At 38.2% G+C, this 24008-nt stretch overlaps 4 protein-coding genes across 4 annotated transcripts; all 4 read right to left on the bottom strand.

Moving 5' to 3' along the window:
* Nucleotides 1-2455: 2455 nt before the first annotated feature.
* On the bottom strand, nucleotides 2456-5017 carry hoxa9b (homeobox A9b). Its single transcript, XM_034173667.1, is given in 5 exon segments — nucleotides 2456-2863; nucleotides 3138-3330; nucleotides 3333-3376; nucleotides 3379-3720; nucleotides 5011-5017. Coding segments are annotated over 5 exon segments (825 nt in total). The 3' UTR covers nucleotides 2456-2624.
* Nucleotides 5018-5776: 759 nt separating this feature from the next.
* hoxa10b (homeobox A10b) lies at nucleotides 5777-8026 on the bottom strand. The gene is made up of 2 exons (XM_034173563.1): nucleotides 7276-8026; nucleotides 5777-6051 (listed from the first exon to the last, which is right to left on the bottom strand). The coding sequence occupies exons 1-2, from the start codon at nucleotides 8024-8026 to the stop codon at nucleotides 5777-5779; spliced, it is 1026 nt and encodes a 341-aa protein (XP_034029454.1).
* Nucleotides 8027-12386: 4360 nt separating this feature from the next.
* hoxa11b (homeobox A11b) lies at nucleotides 12387-14140 on the bottom strand. Its single transcript, XM_034175002.1, has 2 exons — nucleotides 13346-14140; nucleotides 12387-12663 (listed from the first exon to the last, which is right to left on the bottom strand). Exons 1-2 carry the CDS (start codon nucleotides 13926-13928, stop codon nucleotides 12431-12433), a joined length of 816 nt encoding a protein of 271 aa, XP_034030893.1. The 5' UTR covers nucleotides 13929-14140; the 3' UTR covers nucleotides 12387-12430.
* Nucleotides 14141-22116: 7976 nt separating this feature from the next.
* hoxa13b (homeobox A13b) lies at nucleotides 22117-23119 on the bottom strand. The gene is made up of 2 exons (XM_034175001.1): nucleotides 22492-23119; nucleotides 22117-22355 (listed from the first exon to the last, which is right to left on the bottom strand). Exons 1-2 carry the CDS (start codon nucleotides 23117-23119, stop codon nucleotides 22117-22119), a joined length of 867 nt encoding a protein of 288 aa, XP_034030892.1.
* Nucleotides 23120-24008: the final 889 nt, after the last annotated feature.

Below are 24008 nucleotides of genomic sequence, written 5' to 3' on the forward strand. Positions count from 1 at the left end.
GGAACACATCACTGGAAGTGTGATCATTCCTAATGTCCTTACAGTTTTTCTTGCTTAAAGAATAAGAAGACTTCATGAGCTGCATGTGGGTGACCTTGGAAGAGAAGAGTGGGAGAGGAAGGTGAGGTGTGACGGAGGGAAAGCAGAAATAGAGGGGCGGTATATCTCTCTGTTTTAAGAGCTCAGGTTCATCACACAGCCAGACCTCATTGGTCCAGACTTCTGTGGAAAAGTTAAGACACTGACATGTGTTTCCTTTCAGTCACCATGTGGAGTGTCTGTATGCATGTAACAGTTAGTACATGTTGACTGCTTCTTAGCAGTAACAACAAGTTAAGTTCAATAAACAGATTTTTCTTACCTACTTTTGTGTAATTTTGCATATAGACCTAAGAATAAAACCATAAATCTTAAAAAAATTAATAAGATTGAATGATTTCACATACACTTCAGCCATTTTCATAAAAAACACTTTTATGGATTTGTTGTTTTTGAAGTGTAAAGTCGTAAAATGTTTAACATTTCATTGTTTTATTCCGTCATTCATTCTGTCAACTTATTATTTTTTAACGTAGCTTTGACCCACGCAGCATGTTTTCCCAGTCTTTTTTTTTTAACTTTTCCAATTTATTCCTTTATAATGTTCTAATTCAAATTCCTTTGTTGTTATTGTTGTTGATTATATGATTTAAAAAAAATATAGAAATAACATGTAAGAATTTTGATCAAATAGAAAGACTTAAATAAATGCCTGAAATTATTATATTATTATTATTATTATGATTATTATTATTATTATTATTATTATTATTATATTATTATTATTATGTGTAAAACATGTGCCACATGTGGTGAGTTTTGATCCCACCGCATGTTGAGATCAAAGCCCTTGAAACCCCAAAAAATAAAAGGTCGACCTTGGAATGCATCAACCTCATGATGTCTCACATTCTGTGAGGAAAATGTAGCAAAATGAAAACAATATTAAGTATAACTCAAATAATTTAACTCATTCATAACCACATCAAATACAACCAGTAATACTCTGTGGTAGGTGTTTTATTGTGAAACTGACACAACTAATGCAGGTCTCTTTACGTGGCACAAATCTCATTCTATATGCTGATGGGCGTGGTCTGTGGGACACTATGCATCTGATGGGTCGCTGGCTCCCCCTGCTGGCCGTAAAAACGCAGCTTCCGATAGAAGTTTGGTCCAAACAGCTGCTTGCTGTTTTGTCGTGGAGACGGTATCCGCTAACACCTTCCTAACAACAGCTGTTTTGTGCCCTGGAGCTGTTCGGAATGTTAGATTTAGTTTCCATTTTAGGTTTTTAACTTTGTGCTGTTTAATTGTTTGACAATAATGCTGGGGGGCGGAGTCGGGGGGTTGCACATGGGTGTGAGGTGCGTTCTGCAGAGACAAAACAACAGACGGATGTCTAATTGTTGGTAGAGGACAGTCAAGTCATTACACGGTGTAAGACAGGCCCATCAGCAGCACCTCTGTTTGTCTGCAGGCGCATTTTGTCATGAACATTGCACATTTGCCAGCAGACGCACTGCGCATCCGTGTGCTTTGGGGGTATTTTCCGCAGTTAATTGAGTCAGATTGTGCGTTATCACAGAAGGTGTCCTGATGACGTTTAAAGGACGCTCAAAGGTCGTTCTGTAAATAACTACAGGTATCCTAACCTGTGCAACATAATATTGAAATATTTGTTCTTTTGCGCTTGATTCGAGTTGTCTTTACGTGTTAAAAAAGGACTACATTTACTACTACAATTTTTATCTGTGAGAATTTTTTTGTTTTTAATCACAGCATTTTTTTTTTTATTATTTTTTAAAGAAGAAATATTCATTGGCTGTGTAAATGCAAGGGTTGAGAAAAGTCTTGAGACTTCTTTCTTTTAAGTGTGGTGCCTCATTTTTGGATGTTTCCACCACGAAATCTCTCGTTTGTTGGGGCGTGAGGTTGTTTTGCTATTTTTTCTGGACCACATCATTTTGTTTTATCATCTATTTTTTATAACATATGTAATTTTTTTTTTTCAAATGAATCATTTTCTAGTAATCTATGTAATATTTTATTGGTTAAATCATTCTTGTTCTTGTCATAACTTATAATGTAAATATAGTTGTTATGATTCGGTGCATATGTGCGGTTCACATAAGCAACATGACGCGACAGAGTAATCTATTTTTCCACACGTGCTATACAAACTGATTTTAATTGTTTTGGATGAAATCAGAAACCGCGTATTTCAAATGCTATTTTTTTTCACAAGTTAATTAAATCTTAACAATATAATTATTGAAAAAATACATTCACATTGCAAAAAAAAAAAATTGAAACTAAATAATAAATAAATAATCAATGCACATAGGTAGCTGGAACACATTCAGGTAGTTATGGATAAATTCATGCAGAGAACAAAAGGCCTACAGTTACAGCTGTGCGTTTACAGTACAAATTCTCACCAACACGACACATTCAGCTTTGTTCTTCCAACAACAAAAACAAAAACAAAAAAACTACACAACAACATGTGGAACAGTTCGGGAACTTCAAGAACAGTCTGAACCACCCCATCCACAGCTCCAATCCACCATCAGTCCACATAGTTAGCTGTCTCTCCGCCGGTCTTTGTTTTCTTTCTTCATCTTCATCCTGCGGTTCTGAAACCAGATTTTCACCTGTCTCTCCGTCAAATTCAGGAGTCTCGCTACTTCGAATCTACGATCCCGGGGGAGGTACATATTAAAGAGAAACTCCTTTTCCAGTTCGAGGATTTGGTGCTTTGTGTAAGGACAGCGCTTTTTTCTGGTGGGCTTCGCGTGAAGCCAGTTGGATGATGGGTTATCTGGAAACAGGGCGGTCAGAGGGTCAGAATGTGATCCAAAACTTTAACCTGTTCAAATATATTTAAAAGCACCTCACTTCTGATGAGACTGCAACGATAATGATCTTTTTTGTTTTTAATTTTCAAAGAAACGGCTGAAAATTTGGCTGATGCAAACTGAGTGTGCGCCAATCAGCTTTAAATGCAGAATATTACGCGCTTAAAGCATCATAAAACTTTATTACACTGCTGAAATAAAAACGCACTTAATTCCTTCTAAAATTCGTTTTCTTACTTGCGTCAATCTCCTTCTTCTCTCAGGTGACGGACTCGCTCTCAGCAGCTTTAGATGCGGTTTGGCAGGAAATCTCTGCAAAGTGTCGCCCGTTTTTCAATGTCACACAAAAGAGGTGTGTGCGTCTCCAAATAGTTGTACATTCTACACTCCCAATCGGCGGCTCGGGTTTGATCTCATAATGGCCCGCTGCGCGGATGGTAATCCAGTTAAAAACAAGGACGCAGAGACCGGATCAGCGCCCAGGAGCGCGTAAAAGCTCCATCGGCGTCTCCGCTCGTGCTGTGCTGATGTATGTAGGTTGGAGCGAGCGTGCTCGAAGGGTGGGCCGAGATGGGACTCCAAGAGTCACCAAAAATAGAAGATCTCGCCTGCAAAGGGCACGGTTCCTGTCCGCCATATTCGGTGAGCATCGCCTGCTCCACCCCTGCTGCTGATTGTGCCAGATCCTCCTGCTGCGAGTCCACATAATAACTCGGTCCCCAACGTCGACATTGCAACAACAATAACGCGTTACAATCCTGTGATGTAAGAAAAAACTCATTGATTGCGTGCTGCTTTCCTGCAGCAGCAGCAGCAGCAGCTCGATGCGTCCAGTAAGTTAAACCTTACCCAAGATCGGATAGGGCGCCCCAAACACGTGACCGTGGGACAGAACAATAAATAATAAATCAGCCTGCTGCTCGGCTAAATAGCCACCATTTTAGCCAGCATATTTTAACAGGGGAACCTCTCGCCTTTATTGGGAATATTTCGTTTTATAAGCAATAAACGTTATGATATTTGTCAAGAGATCTCGTGTTAATGTAATAGAACACACTTGTGACGCGTAATCGCACTTTGAAGACTCCATCAGTGAAAACAGCAAATAGCCACTTCAATTTACACGTTTTAATATTCAGAATGTGATTATTTATTCTCCAAAATAAAGATTAATGATCGTTATAAATAATCATTATTAGAGTGGCGCGTTATTTTAAACTTTGTGTTTTTTTTTCTTATTATTATTATTTAGCTGCCAGGGTTTACAATGTAAAAACTTAAGCCACAGTTTTGCACTGCTCCAGGCTTTACTTTGAAGCAGAAAGCAGGATAAGGCTATTTGGGTGCAATAACCCTTCGATTTTATCACGGGCAATTGGGTTGTTTTTTTTTTTAAGTTACAACCCGAGCTAAATATCACCAATAAAGCTCAGCCTTTGTGTCTTTTCTCTGGCGCAAGCAGACGCATCCGGCTTTCCCTAAGGCGAGACTGCAGTGATCATAACCGAGGCCTTGTCTGCCCTTATGGACAATCCTTTCACATGTCCAGCCTGGTCTTTCCACAGTGAACACATAGAAATGCGTTAAAAAGTCTTAACGCTTTAAAAAAAAATCTGGGTGAAAAAATCATGTAGTAACCGTTATTTGATAACAAGGATTCGCTTTAGCACGAGTATAAAACACGTTATTGCAGTTTTTTGGAACAATAAATTCGTACGGCTGTTTGAATTTGTGTGCGTCAAATTATCAATAAGTTAACGAGTAAATTAATCGAGGCTTGCTTTTCATGATGCGACGAGTTTTTACTGAGGTAATCAAGGCCGTTTCGTGTTGTGGGAGAGATCATTAGCCCAACACATGAGACTACCTAAACCACTCAACAGCCCGCTCTCCTCTTGAGATAAATTTGCTGTAGCGTGTCTTTGTCAGTGGTTTTTACACGTGAAGAAAATGCTGTGGTCGCCTGTAGAAATCCACAAAAGCGCAAAAGACAAGCGCACACTAGATTCTAACATTAGGGTCACTATTTTTTTAAATAATCGCATTCATTTGAATTTAAATTAAAATGTGGATATATTCTGACATAATCTAGCCTAATTGTGTGATTTACTTGTCATCTTTTATTTTGCCACGTATAGAAATTGAACTACCAGGAACATCACAGTCTACTGTGATCGAATATTTACTGTGCGTAAAGTGGATCGGGTCCAAAATCCAAGCGCATTAACGCAGCCCAGTCTCTCGTTGTTGTTTTTGTTTTGTTTTTTGTTTGTTTTTTTGTTTTGTTTTTTCGTGCGCCACGCTGCGCCAAACATCGCAGAATTCTTGATTTTCATTTTTTGGAAGGAATTAAGAAGTGTCCATTTGCAAGGGATGATTTTATTAATTTGACCAGCAAAATGTGCAAATATTCACCAACCTCTCGGGTTCCTTTAGCGTCACATATGTGTAACTGTCACTTAGTCCAGCATGCAACGGTTCACTTGAATAGACATATATATTTATATGTGTGTCCGTGTTTATATATATATATATATATATATATATATATATATATATATATATATATATATATATCTATATATATATATATATATATATATATATATACACAATGTTCCACAATGTTGAAGCTCTTAAACACTACGGCCACATTTTGATCATCCTAAACACAAAATAATTACATTTACAAATACAAATTCACGACCAAAAACAAACAGACGTGAAAATAATCGTTTTCCAAAAGAACAACAATCAATAAGTTAGCTGCAGGGTCCTGTTTTTCCCCCCCGTGGACATTCTCACAGTTGTTGGGTGGGTTGGAAATGGGGGTGGGGGCGCTCTGCGCAGGCACCCTTTGGGCGCCACAGACAGTCTCAGGAGAAGGTAAAGTTGCCGGAGAGCTCTCGGATCCTGTTTTCCCGGCTCATTTTTTTAAGTTTCATCCTCCTGTTTTGGAACCAGATTTTGACTTGCCTGTCAGTGAGGTGCACGCTGCGGCTGATCTCCAGACGGCGCTCTCTAGTCAAGTACATGTTGAAGAGAAACTCCTTCTCCAGCTCCAGAGTCTGGTGTTTGGTGTAAGGACAGCGCTTCTTCCGGCCGCTCTTAGCGGTCAGCCAGTTCGCGGTGCTCTCACTCTTACCTTCTCCTACAAGTGAGACCACAAGGTGTCGGCGTTTAAAAAGAAATAAATGCAGAAATACATTTTGCACAATGAAATTCTGATAAAATTCATTTGAGTTGATGCACTGAAACAAGATGACAACAAGACTCCCCAGCAAGTTTCACCTCTTAAAAAAAAAAACAATTTAAAATCTACAACCTGGAAACGTTTTGCGTAATTTCATGGAAAGATAACTCTTTTTGTTCAATTTAAAATAAGATTTTAAAAAATGGCGGTAGGTTTTGTCCTTCAATGACTCGGGTCCGAAATTACTATTATGTTTTTTCTATACTAACCTGGTACGTGTGTGGGTTTTTTATTTATTTATTACACAACCCTTTATGATTGAATGAACGCTGATTAACTCACATTTCAAAGCCTTTCAATATATATATATATATATATATATATATATATATATATATATATATATATATATATATATATATATATATATATATAATGTGTGATTTGTTCATACAGCTTCATAAATACAGAATTACGTAATTTTACGAAATACAAATGACGTTTGAACTATTTATTTTCATAATCACTTAAACGCATATTAAAGCTTCAAAACCTGGAATAAAAATTTCTGTCAGATTTTCCTGAAAATGATTAGGATCACTTGTAAAACACAACTAGCCTAGACAATGTTTGTTGTTGTTGTTTACGCACAGAAATGTCGCCATTTTAGCCGCAGTTACTTTGCTGCAAAATAACAATAAAAATAATAATGCACTCTAAAGAAAGAGCATCTTTATTACGACACAAAGCACTATACACTTAAATGACGACCTTTACCTTTTGATGAATGGACGACATAGTTTGTATTTTTGTTTTTATTTAATAAAATTCTTGCTCTCCTAAAGACGCGTAATCCTCAAAAAATTAATTGTATAGCGTTTTCGAAGCCTTTTAAACAGTGGTAATGCGATGTGATTTATCATTTAAAGCGGCTCATAACGCGCCTCTGATCCTTCACTCTGATTGGCTACAAGTCACGTTCAATTTCACCAGAACCTGTTTGATAAACAAACATTAAAAAAAACCTCCTAATCCACCTATGAGAAAAAAAAAAAAAAACCTCACCACTCTGCTCACTGGAATAAAAATTCATCACTGATATTTTAACTAATAAACCCAGAAATCAGCGTTTCCCCCCCCCCCTCCACCAACACATTCCTCTGAGGTGTGAGGCGTCTTCACCTTTGACGGTCTTTTCCGGACAATCCTCTCCGCAGTGCTCCGCGGGTTCAGGCGAGGACGAGCCTTCGGAGCACAGACGGCTGTCCTCCTCCCTGGCCGGGACGCACGGCGCAGGCACGGGCGCCTCTTCGTGGTTCTCCCTCCGATCGGGATCCAGAGAATCGATCGCAGGCTGGGAATTCTGAGACTCCACGCGCGCGGGTCGTTGCGGCGTAAAGTGATTCACGTTGGGGTGCGCGTCGTGGTAAAGCCTGGAGGACGCGTAGGTCTGAGACAGGCGGAAGTAGCCGGGGACAGGCACGGTGCTGCCGGTAACGGGGCATGAGGCAGCCGTGTAGTCGTCCACCGTGGTTCCTTTCGAACATTTGTCGGACTCGTACAGGCAGTATGAGCTCTCTTCTTTTATGCTCGGGGAGAACGAACACTGAGCCATGTGCTGGCCGCTCGGCTCGTCTCCGCGGCAGGACCTCGACGTCTCCAGCCACGTCTCCGTCCCATACGGAGCCGAGGACGGGATCACGCTTTGGCTGTTCGGCTCGTTTCGCTTACCGATCCCCGGGAAACACGCGCCACCGGACAGTCCATATGAATAGTCCGACGCCGGTGGCAAATACACGCCGTTACTTTGGTAATATGACCCGGTGTTGATTAAGGAGTCCACGAAAAACGGGTTTGCGGCTTGGTTGTTGGGGCATGTCATCGCTGTGGTATAATTTGACGGAAGATGAAGATAGCCCTTTCTGGCTGACATTTCTGTGCGCAAAACATTGCTGAATAATTACTGATACTCATGCTTCTCACTGTAGCCTGCAGCCAATTAAAACACAGAGGGCTGCAGACTCCTCCCATCCGAACAGGCTGCGCTGATGGAGTTTTTAGGCTCAGAGGGCAAAGTGGTGCATCCGACTGTTGTTTTTTTTTTTTTTTTTTTTTAAGATAAAAAACAAACCTCTTTTTAAATCTCACATTTGGAGTCGATGTGCAATTAACAATTTGACAACTGAGCTGCTGAAAGCTGTGTCTAACAATTATGCGCAGTGCACAGCTTTATGACCTCTTTTACAGCACTGTAAAAATGAAGGGTACTTCAGTTTCCTCTGAGAAGCTCAGGGTGCATTCAAAATCCAAAAGGTCCTGAGTGAGTCTGGGGGATCTCTTTATGATGATTATTATTGCACTGATTTTTAAAATGCGCAGTGCTCGTGCGCGCGGAGGGAAGTCAGACCACTGCAAAGCCCCTTTTGTCTTTGTGGGGTGTAACTTTTGTGGGTACACATGATCGTCTCCTCCTGACATCCTTTTTTTTGTTGCATTTCGTGAAACGTTTTTAAAAGTGAGACGGAGATACATTTGATATCTTAGAGACATATGTCTTTTACAAAGTGTGTGGCATTGACTGCCAAGCATTTATTACTGACCAGACCGTGTTATTCTCTCCTTTATTACCTCCTGAAAGCACACATGAGGAGCTCTAAACGTTCCTTCACGTTTTCACTGATAGAATCATTCCAAGGGTGAAAATGTATTTTCCTGTAAACTGTTATTTAGATTTAATATAAATTCAAGAGCAAATAAAATCCTCAAAGCTGCGTTCATATTATTATTATTATTATTATTATTATTATTATTATTATTATTATTATTATTATTAATAGCACTGCACTTTAAATGGTATATCATTTAAAGCTAATGAGAAAATATATTGCTGTGCAAAATTGTTAGGTACCTTAGAATTAGGAGAAAAAAATGATTTTTATGTAAATTATTGAAAATGAAATAAAATTGAATATAACAAAAAAATACCATTCCAACAAAAGTTCAGTGTTATTTTTTTCGAATTAAACATTTTGATGTAGCATATTTTATTTTAAATTTTCATAGTAGTAGTAGTAGTAGTAGTAGTAATAATAATAATAATAATAATAATAATAATAATAAATATAATTTCTTTGTCGTTGTACTTCCCGTACATGGCAACACAAAGAAACTAAATGACAATATGGGTGTTAAAAAAACAAAAACTTTATTTAAAATGGTCTATTCACATGAAGTATTCTTTCTTTCTTTCTTTCTTTCTTTCTTTATAACAAAACAGCGTAATTTCATTATAGAAAAAACATATATTCAACAGCTTTTGTTTATTAATGATTTTTCTTATTTTTAATTTTTGTATTTATTTATTTATTTATTTGAAGGCGATGCCTGCCCTACACTGACACACACGAACATTAAATTAAACAATGACACAACCTTCTTGTGGTGGTTTGACATTATATTTGTTAAACTTGTCCCCGAAAAGAATCAATATTCTTTTTTTATTTCTATCTGATTTGAGTTATACTGTGCCACGTTAATAACAAATGGATCTTTTTCATGTATTACACATAAAGACAAATGATTAATCTGCTAATAAATTATGCATTCAACTTCTTCTGCAGAGTATAATCTCCAGTTGTGGTCGTGCCTGATCTCTGACTGCATCACAATAGTCAGGAGCTCTCTGGGTTTGTTTTCTGTGTGCTACATGTTCTCATATTAGTCCTGTAAAAAATAATAAGTAAAGCTTTAGTATGCATTTTTACGTTTTAAAAACGTGCTTCTCGAGGTCTGCCTCATAAAGTGTTTTGGCGCACACCGAAATATAAATCCCGTGCGTAATTTTCTTTGTCTCTTTCTGCAGAAGTACGCACACACACCCAGTGAGATGCAACGATGCCAAGCCACTCTCACGCTATTCCGTGATGGCATCACGAAAAGCAAATTAATCGGCCTGCCAACGTCAAAGAAAACAAGTTCAAACATTAGTGTATAATTGTCAACCTTTAAAGAAGAAGCAAATAGCACAAACCTAATGCATTAATTCTAATAATAATTTGCGCACCAATGCAGAGACTATGAGCCACCGATGGTTTGGTTTTAGGCCCTTGTATTATTTTCCTCTTTCATCGTCGTATATTACTTGTGGTGTTTTTTTTTTATTTTTTATTTTTAATGTAATCAGTTTGTTTTTTTTTAAAATACTTCATTAAAACTTTATCAAACTGCACCTAAAACACTGCGTCACCTTCCAGACGCAGACAAACTGTTAAAAACTGCGCTGAGCTTGCAGCAAAAGCTCCCTGGTGTCATAAAACGCACACCGATCACGTTTTCGTGCCTACCTTCACTGTGAAATCTTCAGGCCGTGACACACGCGTCTGGAGTTTCGAACCAAACTTTAAAAACTCTATTCACGGCAATGACATTGATCTGAAGGGCACCACCTAGAGGACGAAGCCAGCAGCGCAACCTCGAGCAGAACATTCCAGTCTCTGAGAGAAATGACGACGCGAAGGTCCGTGAACACAGCTTTAAGTGCGTTTTTGGCCACAGTTAATAACCTTGGTCTAAGACGCTTTATTGCACTCCAAACGCTCCAGACGAATCCGCCTTTTATGACCAAGTTACTGGAGCAACTGGGAGGATGTGCCGCAATCAAAGCGGAATTCCAGGGAGCCTCAACGGATGCGCAATGTAAGGAAGGCATCAGGGCCCCTATTAGCTTATGGCACGCCATTCAAGCCGCTTTTAGTGACCTGGTGGCGGATAAAACCACCTGAACCCAATTTTTACGCATTTTATGTGTGCGGGCTTCATTTTCAAAGTGAACCAGTCTGTCATGTTGTAAGTCAAAATATGAGGAACTAATCATTTCAGAGCATGGGTGACATTGTGATTCTCATCTGGAGTCTTTCCACCTGCAGGGGGTCGGAATTTCAGCAGATAAACTGAATAAAGTATATGTGTTAAAATGAAAGAAAAAGACAAGTTATTTGAAACTCTGCTGATCCAAGCAAGTATCACGTGTGTTTCAGAGAAGGTCCAAAATGATCCTCGCTGCAGAAATTTGTAATGGATATCAGATTATAACTGCAAGGGGTCTGCAGGGGAAATAAAAAGCAACAGGCCTACATATCATCCATCTGATACGAGCCACGTGCTGGAATATAAACCAAAATATGGATTTGGGTTTCGTCGTTATTTAATAAAGGGTTTAGTCTCTGGATCAAGCCGGAATATAATCCAACTGTACCTCTTAGGAAGCTTTAGTGCTTTGGGGTGCAGATGTTAAATGACATGGAACATCATCCTCGGTAATATTTTATAACTTAACTCATTCTGTTCTCACAGCCAACAACGTCAGCTGTGAATCGTTCCAAAACACACAAAACATATTGTACTCAGTGGAGCTGTATTTGAACAATAAATTCAAACATTCAGAGGAGGGAAATGCTGCAGTGACTGCTGGACACTAAAAAGTTTTGGAAAAAGAACAGAAAAGAAAACCAAGGTTTTAATAAAGGAGGCGCACAACAATATCTATGTGACTATATATATATATATATATATATATATATATATATATATATATATATATATATATATATATATATATATATATATATGTGTGTGTGTGTGTGTGTGTGTGTGTGTGTGTGTGTGTGTGTGTGTGTGTGTGTGTGTACATACATACATACATACATATGTATGTATGTTTTTTAGAATGTATTTTAATAATACAGAGAGAACCTGTATAGCACAAAAAAGTACTAACACACTTTTAAATCACCTTTCTGGCAACTGAGTTGAACAATAATCATATTACAGATGATTGACTACCCGATCTCATGCCAAATTTGTGATGCCATCACGAAAAGTGATTTAATATATTCGTTCGTGATACCGTCATGAATAGCCTTTAATTGAAAAAAATGAGCTCGACAAAATTGGAGGAAAACAAACAAACAAACAAATATTTCCAACAGTTATTTTCTTGATAATGACTATATTTCTATTAAATTTTATGCAAAAAATTGATTGATACTAAAAATAGAAAACATTAAAATAAAATTCAGGTTTTAATAAATGAAGGTGCACAATAACAACCGTGTGACTCTCAGAGTGTGTGTGTGTGTGTGTGTGTGTTAATGCATTGCACCTGTAACTAAAAAAGAAAATTATATAATAATAATAATAATAATAATAATAATAATAATAATAATGTGGTCAAAGGTGTTTAATGACAAAAATAGAATATAAAATTCTGAGGCATAAAAAAGTTGTTTTTCCGTCCTTGTGGCCTACACGCCAGCCAGTGAGAGTCTTTGTTCACTTTTTACAGCAGAGGGTTTGTCGTGTAGTACTGTAAGCGGTCTCTGTTCAGTTTCTTCTCCTTCATCCTCCTGTTCTGAAACCAGATTTTGACCTGTCGGTCTGTCAGGTTGAGCATCCGAGAGAGTTGCAGACGCTTTTCTTTGTTGATGTAAACGCTGAAGAAGAATTCCCTCTCCAGCTCCCTAATCTGATACTTGGAATAGGGGCATCTCTTCTTGCGCATCCTTTGGCCACCTGGAACACAATGAAGGTCACATGATCAGATTTGAAATTTGTTTAGTTTCCTTTTTTTTTTTTTTTTTTTTTTTTTTTTTACTTATTTATTTATTTTTATTAAGAGTTCAAGTGTTTCCTCAGTGCGCCCCTGGCCGCAGGCGCGCATTCAGCCTGTAAACAAAAGCTGCACTTGATATGTTAGACACAACAGACTGGATGTCGGAAGTAGTAAAAATTTATTATACTATACACTGGTTGGTTGTCAGATATCAGTCAGGAGTATCGTGTGTCTGATGCGCGTGTGTTGCGCGCTTTTTAGTCTGCACAAAGAGCCTGGTGTTTGGTCCAGGCTCACACAAATGTTGGAGCTCACCCTGGTAAATATTGTGCTTTAACTAACGATCAGATGTTAAATCTGAGATTACCGCCCGAAAAAAGTCTCCTGTGCCAACATGTGCCAAATTCCAAATACAACAACAACGCAGTAAATAACCACATCCATTTAAAGTAACATTTCTGGAAAAATTGGAGCAAAGGAGCAAAGACCTCACGGCCAATTCCAATCCCAAGCACGTGATCTTGTACTTTGCAACATGGGCTAAATGTGCAGGCCCTCCATAAACCTTACGTGCTTATAAAACTGCATATAAAAAGCTTTAATAGCAACGCGCAGTGATTTTTCTCCTTCGTGCATACTCACTGCTGTTTTTGCTCGTTTTTTCCTCGCTGTGGCCGGAGGAGGATTTGGGGCTGCAGCTGTCCACCGAGTCCGAGCCCGGAGCCGGAGCCGGAGCCGGTGTGGGGTTCGTTTTGTCTACTGGTGCCGTGTTGTTGTTGTTGTGCTCCGCGTTCCCGTAGGCGGTGTCGAAAAACTGATCGAACGCCTGTGGCAGGACGCCGTTCTTACCAACGCTTCCGTGGAAACCTGGATTGGAACCGGAGTGGCTCAGACCGGAGCTGCTTTTCACCAGGAACTCTGCCCCACGTGCGGTCGAGCTTGTCCAGGCGTCCCTCTGGGAGAGATCCTCGGTGTAACAGTGTGATAAACTCCCCCTGCCGTGGTGCCATTTACTGGAGGCTTCAATGCCATAGTCTCTGAACGCCACGTCTCTCACGGACGGGACCTGTGGCAGAGTCGAGGACTGGTAAGAGTACGACACCGGACAGGAGGACTGGTTCTGGGTTAAATAATGAGGGAGAGCCGAAAAGTCCGGTCCCGAGACGTAGTAAGTGCAGCTTGGTAAATACATGTTCGAACCAGAGACCCGCTCATCCAAATCCATATTCTGATGCTGGAATCCTGCTCTGATAATCCTCACATAGTTCCTCCGCGGCGCGGCGCTCCACGCGCTTTGAGGCAGATTGGTGGAGCAGAAACCCTACAAGCTGACGTGGGGATCCATCTCCATCCATTCCTGAGGTCCAAAGCCATGTGACCACTGGCACAAAATGACAGATAGCCTACGCCTCGACGTGTAGCCATATGAGTCAATGAGTTTATAAAGCTGGCTCCACGGGGAAGGAAAAATACTGAGAGGGATTTACGCATCGACCCATTTTGGGATGCAGTTTGAAAGAGGAGATTTTTGGCACGAAAGATGACCGGTAGAGTATGGCTGCTTGATGCGTAACAAGGCATGGAACAAAAGAAGTTTCTCGCAGAGACGCAGATTTAGATCTCTGGAACCTTTTACGCACATTTTGCGAGCAGAAGGCAAACATTTCCCCACAGCTCCACGTACAAACGCAAAGTTAATTAGATAAAGCCAAATGAGGCCTTAGTTGGTGAAATCTAGACCAGTAGGGCGCAATGTGGGACAAAAGTCAAGTATAGCACCCAGAGACAAAATGAATGAATGAGACTTAGAGGGTTAGTAAGGTTAGACCTCACTTGTGTGAAGCGCCTTGAGACAACTCTGTTGTGATTTGGCGCTATATAAATGAAAATAAATTGAAACTGAATTGAAAATTGAGACTTTTTCGTTTATTTTTACAAACATTTTCTCACTGCTCCACAAACAGGCGCAAAGTTTATTAGATAAAGCCAGAATTCTAACCGTCATAGCTGGTTTTTATGTTGGCAATGGGGCTTTAGTTTAATTTTTGGTGAAATCTAGACCAGCGGAATGTGGGGCAGAAGTCAAGTTTAGCACATGAATGAATGAGTAAATGAGATGTTTTTTCTCTCTCTCTCTCTCTCTCTCTCTCTCTCTCTCTCTTTTGACACATTTCAGTCAGCCTGACAGCTCAACACCACAGAAGTGGGGGTTGACTTTTGGGGATTTGAAAAATCTATATTCTCATATTTCAGGCTTGTATGACTGATTGATATGGAAATTTTGAAAAGAAAAAAAAAAACTAAAACAACAAATTCAGTTAAAGTAAAATGCCAACGAAGTCACTCTGATGTTTACTAGGCTGAGATTTATTGAATAAATTCGCGTCTTCTTTTGATGACAAGAAGTTTTGGGACACTTGCTGCTTCCATTTCTGTTTGTCGTCACTGCTGAGTGCGTGGGCTCCAAGTGTCACGTATCACTAATCCACTAATCATGTTCACTAAAAATTTAGACTGAATTCACGTTTCACAGATCAAAGGCCAAATTTGTCACGTGTAGGCCAGCACGAGGAGGTTATTTCATCCCAAACAGGTGGTTTATTTTGGTATTTATTTTACGCGCAGTGCCCAGACTCTTGGATCACACGTGTGTGTCGTGCTAAACATTATATGATACTCAATTAAAACTGATCTGATCAGTTTGACCGCTATTATTTTTCAAAATTATTTTTAGTTGGGATTTGCTGTTTGTTTATTCAGTCAGAGTTCCTCATGTTGCACGTTTGGTCACACTCTGTGTCACAACCCTGACTCACATTTTAAATATCTAACGTTTGCAGTCGAATCAAATATCCTATAACTTAAAAAGCTTTATTAAAAAACATGGTTGTTAAACTTTGCGCTCCTATATGTTTTAACACCAGGTGAAAATAATTCGCCAAACACTCATTTTTTAACAACGACAAGGTTCGTTTCTAAAACATGCGCGTTATATATATATATATATATATATATATATATATATATATATATATATTACGTATATCCAATATGAGGGAATCTGTTTAAAAATGCTTTTTAAAATGCATTTCCTCTAGTGGCTATTTTCTAACAAAGGTGTTCAATGATTCACAGATTAGCAGTACAATTAGTCATACCCGTGCTAAATAAATTGCATTGCAGATATATTTCAATATATATATATATATATATATATATATATATATATATATATATATATATATATATATATATATATATATATATATATATATATATATATATATATATGTGTGTGTGTGTGTGTGTGTGTGTGTGTGTGTGTGTGTGTACACACACACACACACACACTGGGATGATTTTATGTATATATGCATTCTCCCAGCATTTGTACAGGTTTTTTGGGTGTTTGCCTTTTTAATCACAGGTTGTTTTTCATTTATGGAGAAAACCTGTGTGGGCAAAAATACTAAAATACTTTTAAATTACCTTTCTGATGATTGACTTTGAAAATAATTATGTTCCAGATTATTTATCAAACTAATTTTTAGGAGACTGACCGAAATACAGTCACATATTAATAAAAAATAATTGCTTTTAATTAAAAACGAAGCTAGACAGTTATAACTTTTCAATTATATCTTTTCAATTTGGAGAAATAAAACATTTCCCATTTATTTTGTTGATAACTGACTATAGCTGTATTCAACACTGTAATAAAAAATATAATAAAGTACTAGTAACAACAAGAGAATTCTTAACCTTGATAGTGATAGTCATGATTATGCTGGTAAAAGTCTGTTCAGTTTCTCCATTGTTTTCACTCGTAGTCGCCACATATTGATTTGACACATGTTTTACACCGGATGCCTTTCCTGACGTAACTCCATATTTCGTGGAGAATGAGCAGGAATGGCCTTGAACCAGGAACCTTCCGGACTGGGAAACAAACATACAAACGCTGAACCTTCATCCCTGCCTTCGTTATCATTGTTATAGTACTCACAATTGTAATTTATCATATCATTTTGTTGTTGTTGTTGTTACACTGAAAAAAGTGAAACACAGTGCACTTCATTCAAAATACTTATTTACATTGGTCTAATGGAAAATTGTGGTTTCCAGTTTAAATCTGTTGGAATCACTTTACAAAATCATAAATATACATCGTGAGAAACTAAAAAAAAATAGCTGTAACAAATTACATCAATTTTTAAAAGTTGATCCAAAGTAGCATTTTTTTAGTGTATTATTATTATTATTATTATTATTATTATTATTATTATTATTATTATTATTATAAACCTTTTTGGATACGTGGTTCCTGGGTTAAGAAAGAGTTAACAAAATGTGGCAGTGATCAAAAAGCTACCCCAAAATTTTTACTTTTTTCTACTTCTTTTTTTTTTTTTTTTTCATTGTGCTGTGGTCTGTCCCATGTCCTTGTTTTGTGTCCTTGTAAAATACAATACAATATATAAATAGCACCGAGGATAACATATAAAGTATAAAAACACACTTATTTCCAATGTGGTCCTCTTGATAACAAAGTGTATATATCATAAACAGTTGAAAATATGTCCTGTCTGTTTTTCTTGTATGTTTTCTTTGCTTACTTCCTGGGTTATTTGTCGTCTGTCTGTCTGTGTCTTTGTGTGTCCTTGTGGGCGTGGCTTCTGTTTACCGTCACGAACTTGCAGCCACGAGCTTGCAGCATGAGATCGGGTTCAGTTGTCACACCTGTGGCGTTTTGTGTCATTACCCCCACCCCTGCCACATTTCTCCATGTAATGTGGAGCTGCGTCAGGAAGGGCATCCGGCGTAAAACCTGTGCCAATTCAACATGCAGATCCACCTTGGATTTGCTGTGGCGACCCCGAGTGCAAACAAGGGAGCAGCCGAAGGGACTTACTTACCTGTGTCAGTATTTCATCACGTTCTTTCTTTCTTTGCTTGATTACGGTTAGTTTGGCTCTTGTTTGCTGTGGTAGTCCAACTCGATCGGTCTGTTCCCAAGTTTTGAACTCACCTTGTGTCACGTTTTCGAGTCCTCTTTTGTCAGAGTAAAATAAAATAAGCCATTTACTTTTCGCATCTATGTCGCTTCTGTCTCTGTCTGCATTTTGGCTTCAGTTCCTCATAAATCATTGTGAGAAGTTGTAAATATATGTATATATAAACACGGTATTACATCACAAATGCCTTATTAAATTAAAATTCTGAATTCTGAATGGCCTTTACAGTTCAAATGGCCGAGATAGACATTTCTCATGTCCGGCAATCCGGATCCGGATCACCTCCAAAATTCAGTGGGGTCTTCCATGCACTGATATCTGTGGTGAAAATTTTGTGAGAATCCGTTTTTTTCTTTTGTATTGTTTTTGCTTCCTTCAAAGTCTATATAAAGTGGAATCTTAATCCAGAATCCGGATCTGGATCACCTCCAAAATGTAATGGAGTCTTCCATTGCCTAATATCTATCTGTGGTGAAAATTTCGTCAAAACCCGTGCAGTACTTTTGAGGTAATCCCGCTAACAGATGGACAGACAAATAAATAAATGCTGATGATTTTATTACGTCTTTGGCGTACGTAATAACAACAAAACACATACTTCCAATAGCACTCTGATAATGTATATAGATTTGGTAGATGTCATAATCTAATTTCCAAAGAAACACCCAACACACGTGCAAGCAAATATTTCTGTCTGACAATCATTCAGCATAAATGTAACACAAAGTTCAAGATGTTTCAGTAAAAGGATGGAGATGTGATCTCTGCAGTGATGAGGCCGCATGTCTTCTCTTGCATCTTTTTATCTGTCTGCCTACCTGTCAAACTGTCAAACCTCCCTGTCTGTCTGTCTGGTAAAACAACATAACGTCTTGGTTTTATTCACCTTCACCTTCGTCCCTGTAAAATGCCAGTCAGCGTGAGATCATCAAGCTGTGAAGGGAAGATGCTTTGGAATTAATATTTCAGTGTTGGTACACTCCACAGTATGTACAGTTTTGCAGTGTTGTCTCCTCAAAAAATGTGGGTGTTAAATTAAGAACGCAAAAAAAAAAAAAAAGTCGTGATGCAGTAAGTACTACAAGAAAACTTTTAAAAAGGGCCACTGAAAAATCAATGAATTAAATTTAATTGCTTGCAGAATCTGAAAACTTTCTCTCTTTTTTTTACGGCCCATGATAATTTTGTTCAGTTCTTGTTCCTTTGTGTTTTCTTTTGCCTCACTGACTTTCAACCTTCAACATTATGTGGTTTAAAAATAAAGTTTGCTTTTTTTAGTCTGTAGTTCATTGCTCCGTCAAAAACACTCCACCGCCGACATACACACACACACACACACACACACACACACACAGAATCCATCCATTCACTCAAAAAAATAATTCATTACATGAACTCAATTCAATTATGAGCAGGATTTCCATCTAATACATATATGTAGCTCCAACTCAAATAAAGCACATCCATGCAAGATAACTTAATTTAGTTGGGACTACAAATATTTATTAGATGGAAATCCATTCCAATGAGTCAGTTTTTTTACTCCAATTATAGGTCCCAGGGTGGGCTGGAGCTAATCCCAGCCATCATAGGGTGTGAGGCGGGGCGCACCCTGGACTGGAAAGTTTCCAATCGGCCGGATCAAGTGGAGGGAACCCACGGAGAGCACACAGAATCCTTCACAGTTAAGTGTTATGACAGTTTCTTTTTTAAAAATGTGACATTCAAATACGAGAATACGAGAGCTTTTTGAGATTGTTTATATTGAACAAGACCGGAAGTTATGGTTTTACTTGACATTTTGGAGCGTGTGAGTGCAGTAACTAGTTCAGCTGTTAGGGGGAGCTGTAGCACCGCCAATACAACATTATCGAGCAGAATGTACCTCACATGCAAAGTGAGCTTTATGGTGGTGGGAATCGAGCCCAGTAACATAGGAATGTTATTACACTGACATGACTTCCATCGCTCCAAAGCGCTCATTCAGTGAAAGTAAAAGCAGCCCCAGTGGATTTTTATTTTATTTTATTTATTTATGTGTGTGTGTGGGGGGGGGGGGGGGGGGGGGGTCCAACTTCCTACGGCCTTGTAAATGTGCTCTTGAGCTTCCTTTTTAACCTTTTATGGTGTCTTTATAAAATGAGTTCAGTCTACATACGGAAGAATCATGTTTGCCTTTGATTGAGTGACGTGCAGCCCTTTGAAAGTAAACGCAATTTTTAATCTGCATGTTTTGACATGCAGATGTCTCTCGCTCTCTTAAAAAAAATAAATAAATTCTACGATTTGGTGCACAAAGTCTGCAGCCTGCATGCTGACATCAGAATATTTAAACTCTGTAAGCATGAATGATTCTTGCTAATGTAGCACGATTTACAATATTCATAATTCTATTCTCACTTTCGTTTTTCAACGCTCATTTATTCTGGAAAACAAATTGAGTAATTTTAAGACAATCAAATTTAACTGGTCTTAAATTGAAAAAAAAATGCTTTCTTAGTGGTTAACACTGCTGCCTCTCAGCAAGAAGGTCATGCGATCGCTTCCCACCCGCTCCTTTCTGTGTAGTTTGCATGTTGTCCCCGTGTTTGCGTGGGTTCTATCCAAGTGGCTTCATCTCACTTTCTATTATATATATATATATATATATATATATATATATATATATATATATATATATATATATATATATATATATATATATATATATATATAAGGTACTCAATGTTTATACGTCATGTTTATCGATATAGTCACACAGGGTACTAACAATATTATTTGTTTAAAAAAAAAATGCATTTATTTTCGGAGCGTTGAGCACCTGAATATTTTTATTTCCGTTTTCGCAATCTTTTCAATTTAATCAGTGATGTTAAATTATTTTAAATGCCATCCATCAATAAGAATATAATAAGTTGTGTATTATGTTGTGTGTTTATGGCTGATTCTTAATTATATTATATTAATTATAAAATATTATTAACAACGCATGCAATGCGTTATGTTTAAACGTTGTTGGTCGCAATGTTTTATAATATTATTGAATATATTCTAGAAATATATTAGCTGATTTATTATTCATATTGAACGGATGTTTTACTTTTTTAGCCTCATAACGAGAATTTGTACTCGACATATTTATTAATATTTTTATTAATAATTTATTGTTAATAAATGTCAATTTACAAGTAAATAAAAAAAATAATAATAAAACTTCAGCACACGCCTGTCTACAACAAACTGTGTACTGGCAGACATTTGGCACTAGATGGAGCTCTAAAGCCTTAGTCTGAGCTCATTAAAAGCTTTCAGACCTGTTGGCGTCATCACTTTAAGGAAAAGGGCCTGTAACTTTCATAAATTGCATTTTATCATTAAAGGAGCCGTTAACCTTTATCTTTGATCGATAAATCAACACAACGAGAGCGGTGGGAAAAATTAAATAAACACGACAAGCTGCACTTTGCATCTCTCAAGCATTTATTGGCAAAAAAAAAAAACAAACAAACCTTTGGCTATTGCAGTTTTTTTTAAGCGGGAAAAAGAAAAGATAAGCTGCAGTCAGATAGTATTTACATGTTTAAATATGAACACGTTTAAATTTGACTGCAAAATCAGCATCGACTGACAGGCACGAAATACAGACCAGCCTGTTGACAGGCGAGTGAGAGATTCCGAGCAAAAAGCTCAGCTTTTATATGTTCAAAGAAAACACATAAACAAGCATATATGAGTGGATCGAATTATTTTATAAATTAAAACTTCAGGCTGTTTTTTTTTTTTTTTTTCTTCAGATGACCGTTTGATCTATTTTTTAAAGGAATTACTTCATTTTTAAAGGCAGTAATATAAATTATCCTCTGATTTTCACATTTTTGAAATCAGAAATAAATGAATGTAAAAAAAAAAACTTTTGACTGACATTTTTGGACAGATAATTGGGCATTATTATTATTTTATTTATTTATTTACAATTTTTATAATTACCACTACAGCACTGTGTAAAATACATTATTTGAACTGTTTGCAGATGCTTCCACTTTACTTTGGCTTTCATATATTTGGGTGAATATTGTGAAGAAAATCACACATCGCATCGGTCAACAATATTGCGAAACAATTTCCGATCATCTGTCAACAGGTCGCATCGACTGGTTCCAATTAAAACGAGAGGAGGGAAGTGTGTGAGCCCACACGGAGCCAGACCGGCGACACACACACACACACACACACACACGCACACACACGCACACACACACACACACACACACACACACACACACACACACACACACACACACACACACACACACACACACACACACACACACAAACATAATAAATTATAATAAAGTTTGTTCTGACAGAGGCACATCCATGCGCCGTTTCTCCACAGAACTAACTGGAATTCTTGAATTTATTGACGATTTTCTTCTCCTTCACGCGCCTGTTCTGAAACCAGATTGTCACTTGTCTTTCTGTCAGATTAGTCTGGGCGGATATTCTCCTCCTTTTGTCTTTGGTGATGAATTTATTGGTGGCGTACTCCCTTTCCAGTTCTTTAAGCTGCACTTTGGTGTAGGGAACACGCTTCTTTCTTCCACGGCGCATAGAGTTGTCCCCACCAGGTATGGTGTCTGTGAAAAAAATACATTAAAAACAATGTAGGAGTTTTAAACTTCATATTTTATATTTTATGTGAATTTAAAATGACCAGAAGCAGCAGAAAAATACATGGGATATTCCATGCGTCATGCGTAATGCTCAAAATACCTTGTAACGAGGATTTCCACAGCGGATTCGACTGTGGCTGCTCCTTGGCACAATAAACTTGACCACTCCAACCATTAGTGATGGCCCATGGCTGGTAGGGTTCCATAGGCAACAGAGATTCATGTCTTGGCTCAGATGGCGCGCTCAGCCCAGGTACAACTGGGACGTCCAAGTAGCTGGGCTGGTAAGGAGCCGAGGAATAACCCTGATAAAACGCAAATTCTTTCGCTCTGGTGGAAAAGTCCTCACCAGAGACCGAGGAGTCCATATATTTCTCGCCATAGCCAGAGGACTGCGCGCAAGCCTTCACGCTCCCGTGTGACATCCTACATGGGTAATAGCTGCTGCCAAAATATCCATACGGCAAAGACGCATTGGGTGAGCTCTGAGTGGCAGAACAGGGGCTGCATTGTTTGCCAGGCTCTCTCATGCCAGAGACTGGCACCTCAGTGTAGGTGGTGCTCGGAGCCAGCGAGGTCGGATGCGCTAACAAATTCCTGCACTGGTTTGCGGCAAAATTACCTCCGGTAAACCCTTCCATGTTCTTGTTTCTTTCATCCAAGCTGTTGTCGTAGAGAAACATCACCGGGTCAATCCAGTGCGAGTGCAGGAGTAATGAAGCGGTCATATCATGCCTTACATCGAGACGACCAACTCTTTTTCAATATCCTCTCGACTGAATACAGATAGGGACCCGGAGAGAGTAACGATGTACAACATGCCCGAGTTCATAAAGATCGCGAGGTTATTGGCCAGGGCCAAGCACGTGATATGCAAAGGAGATGATAAGCGTCGACACAGCAGATAATCAGGGTGCACAGCTACTTATGATGTGCAGTGTCATGGCTTTCTGGGATTTTGTTTTAAATATATGTGTATATATATATATATTTGGTTTTCAAAAATGGCTTTGGGTATCTCTGAAGTGTAAACTGGAAACTATCAGAGTAAGTTTATTTAGTGGATTTATAGTATCTGCTATGGCACAAGATCGTCATGTTGCATATTTTTTACACGTGATTAATGCGTAATTACGCGCACTATTTAATCAGCATCGATAAAGAAAACAGGATAATATGAATGTTTTTTTAATTGACAGAGCTTCACTTTTAAAACACAAACACTGCTGTGTTCTTAAATCATCTAAATCTACCGACTGACCGAGTGACTTAAAGCATTAGAATGCTTTACATGTTTAGCCAAAAATACATTGAAAGCTGTTTCTCTTTAGTAAAAACAAACAAACAAACAAACAAAAAACAAAACAAAGAAAAAAAATCATCAAGACCTTTGCCTCCGTAAGGGCCAAAAAGAGAGAGAGAGAGAGAGAGAGAGAGAGAAAAGTTAATATTCACAAAATAACAAATGAATATTTTTTTTCCTCCTGTTGTGACTGCGCGCGACTAGACACCAAGGTCAAGTTGAAAGTTGTCTGAGCAAATAAACATTTGACGTCACAAAAGCTGAAAAGGAAACGCGGACAAATGCTGGTAAGACATTAAACCTTAAATTATTTA

This window comes from Thalassophryne amazonica, chromosome 7 (genome assembly GCF_902500255.1).
Source record: "Thalassophryne amazonica chromosome 7, fThaAma1.1, whole genome shotgun sequence".
NCBI lineage: Eukaryota > Metazoa > Chordata > Actinopteri > Batrachoidiformes > Batrachoididae > Thalassophryne > Thalassophryne amazonica.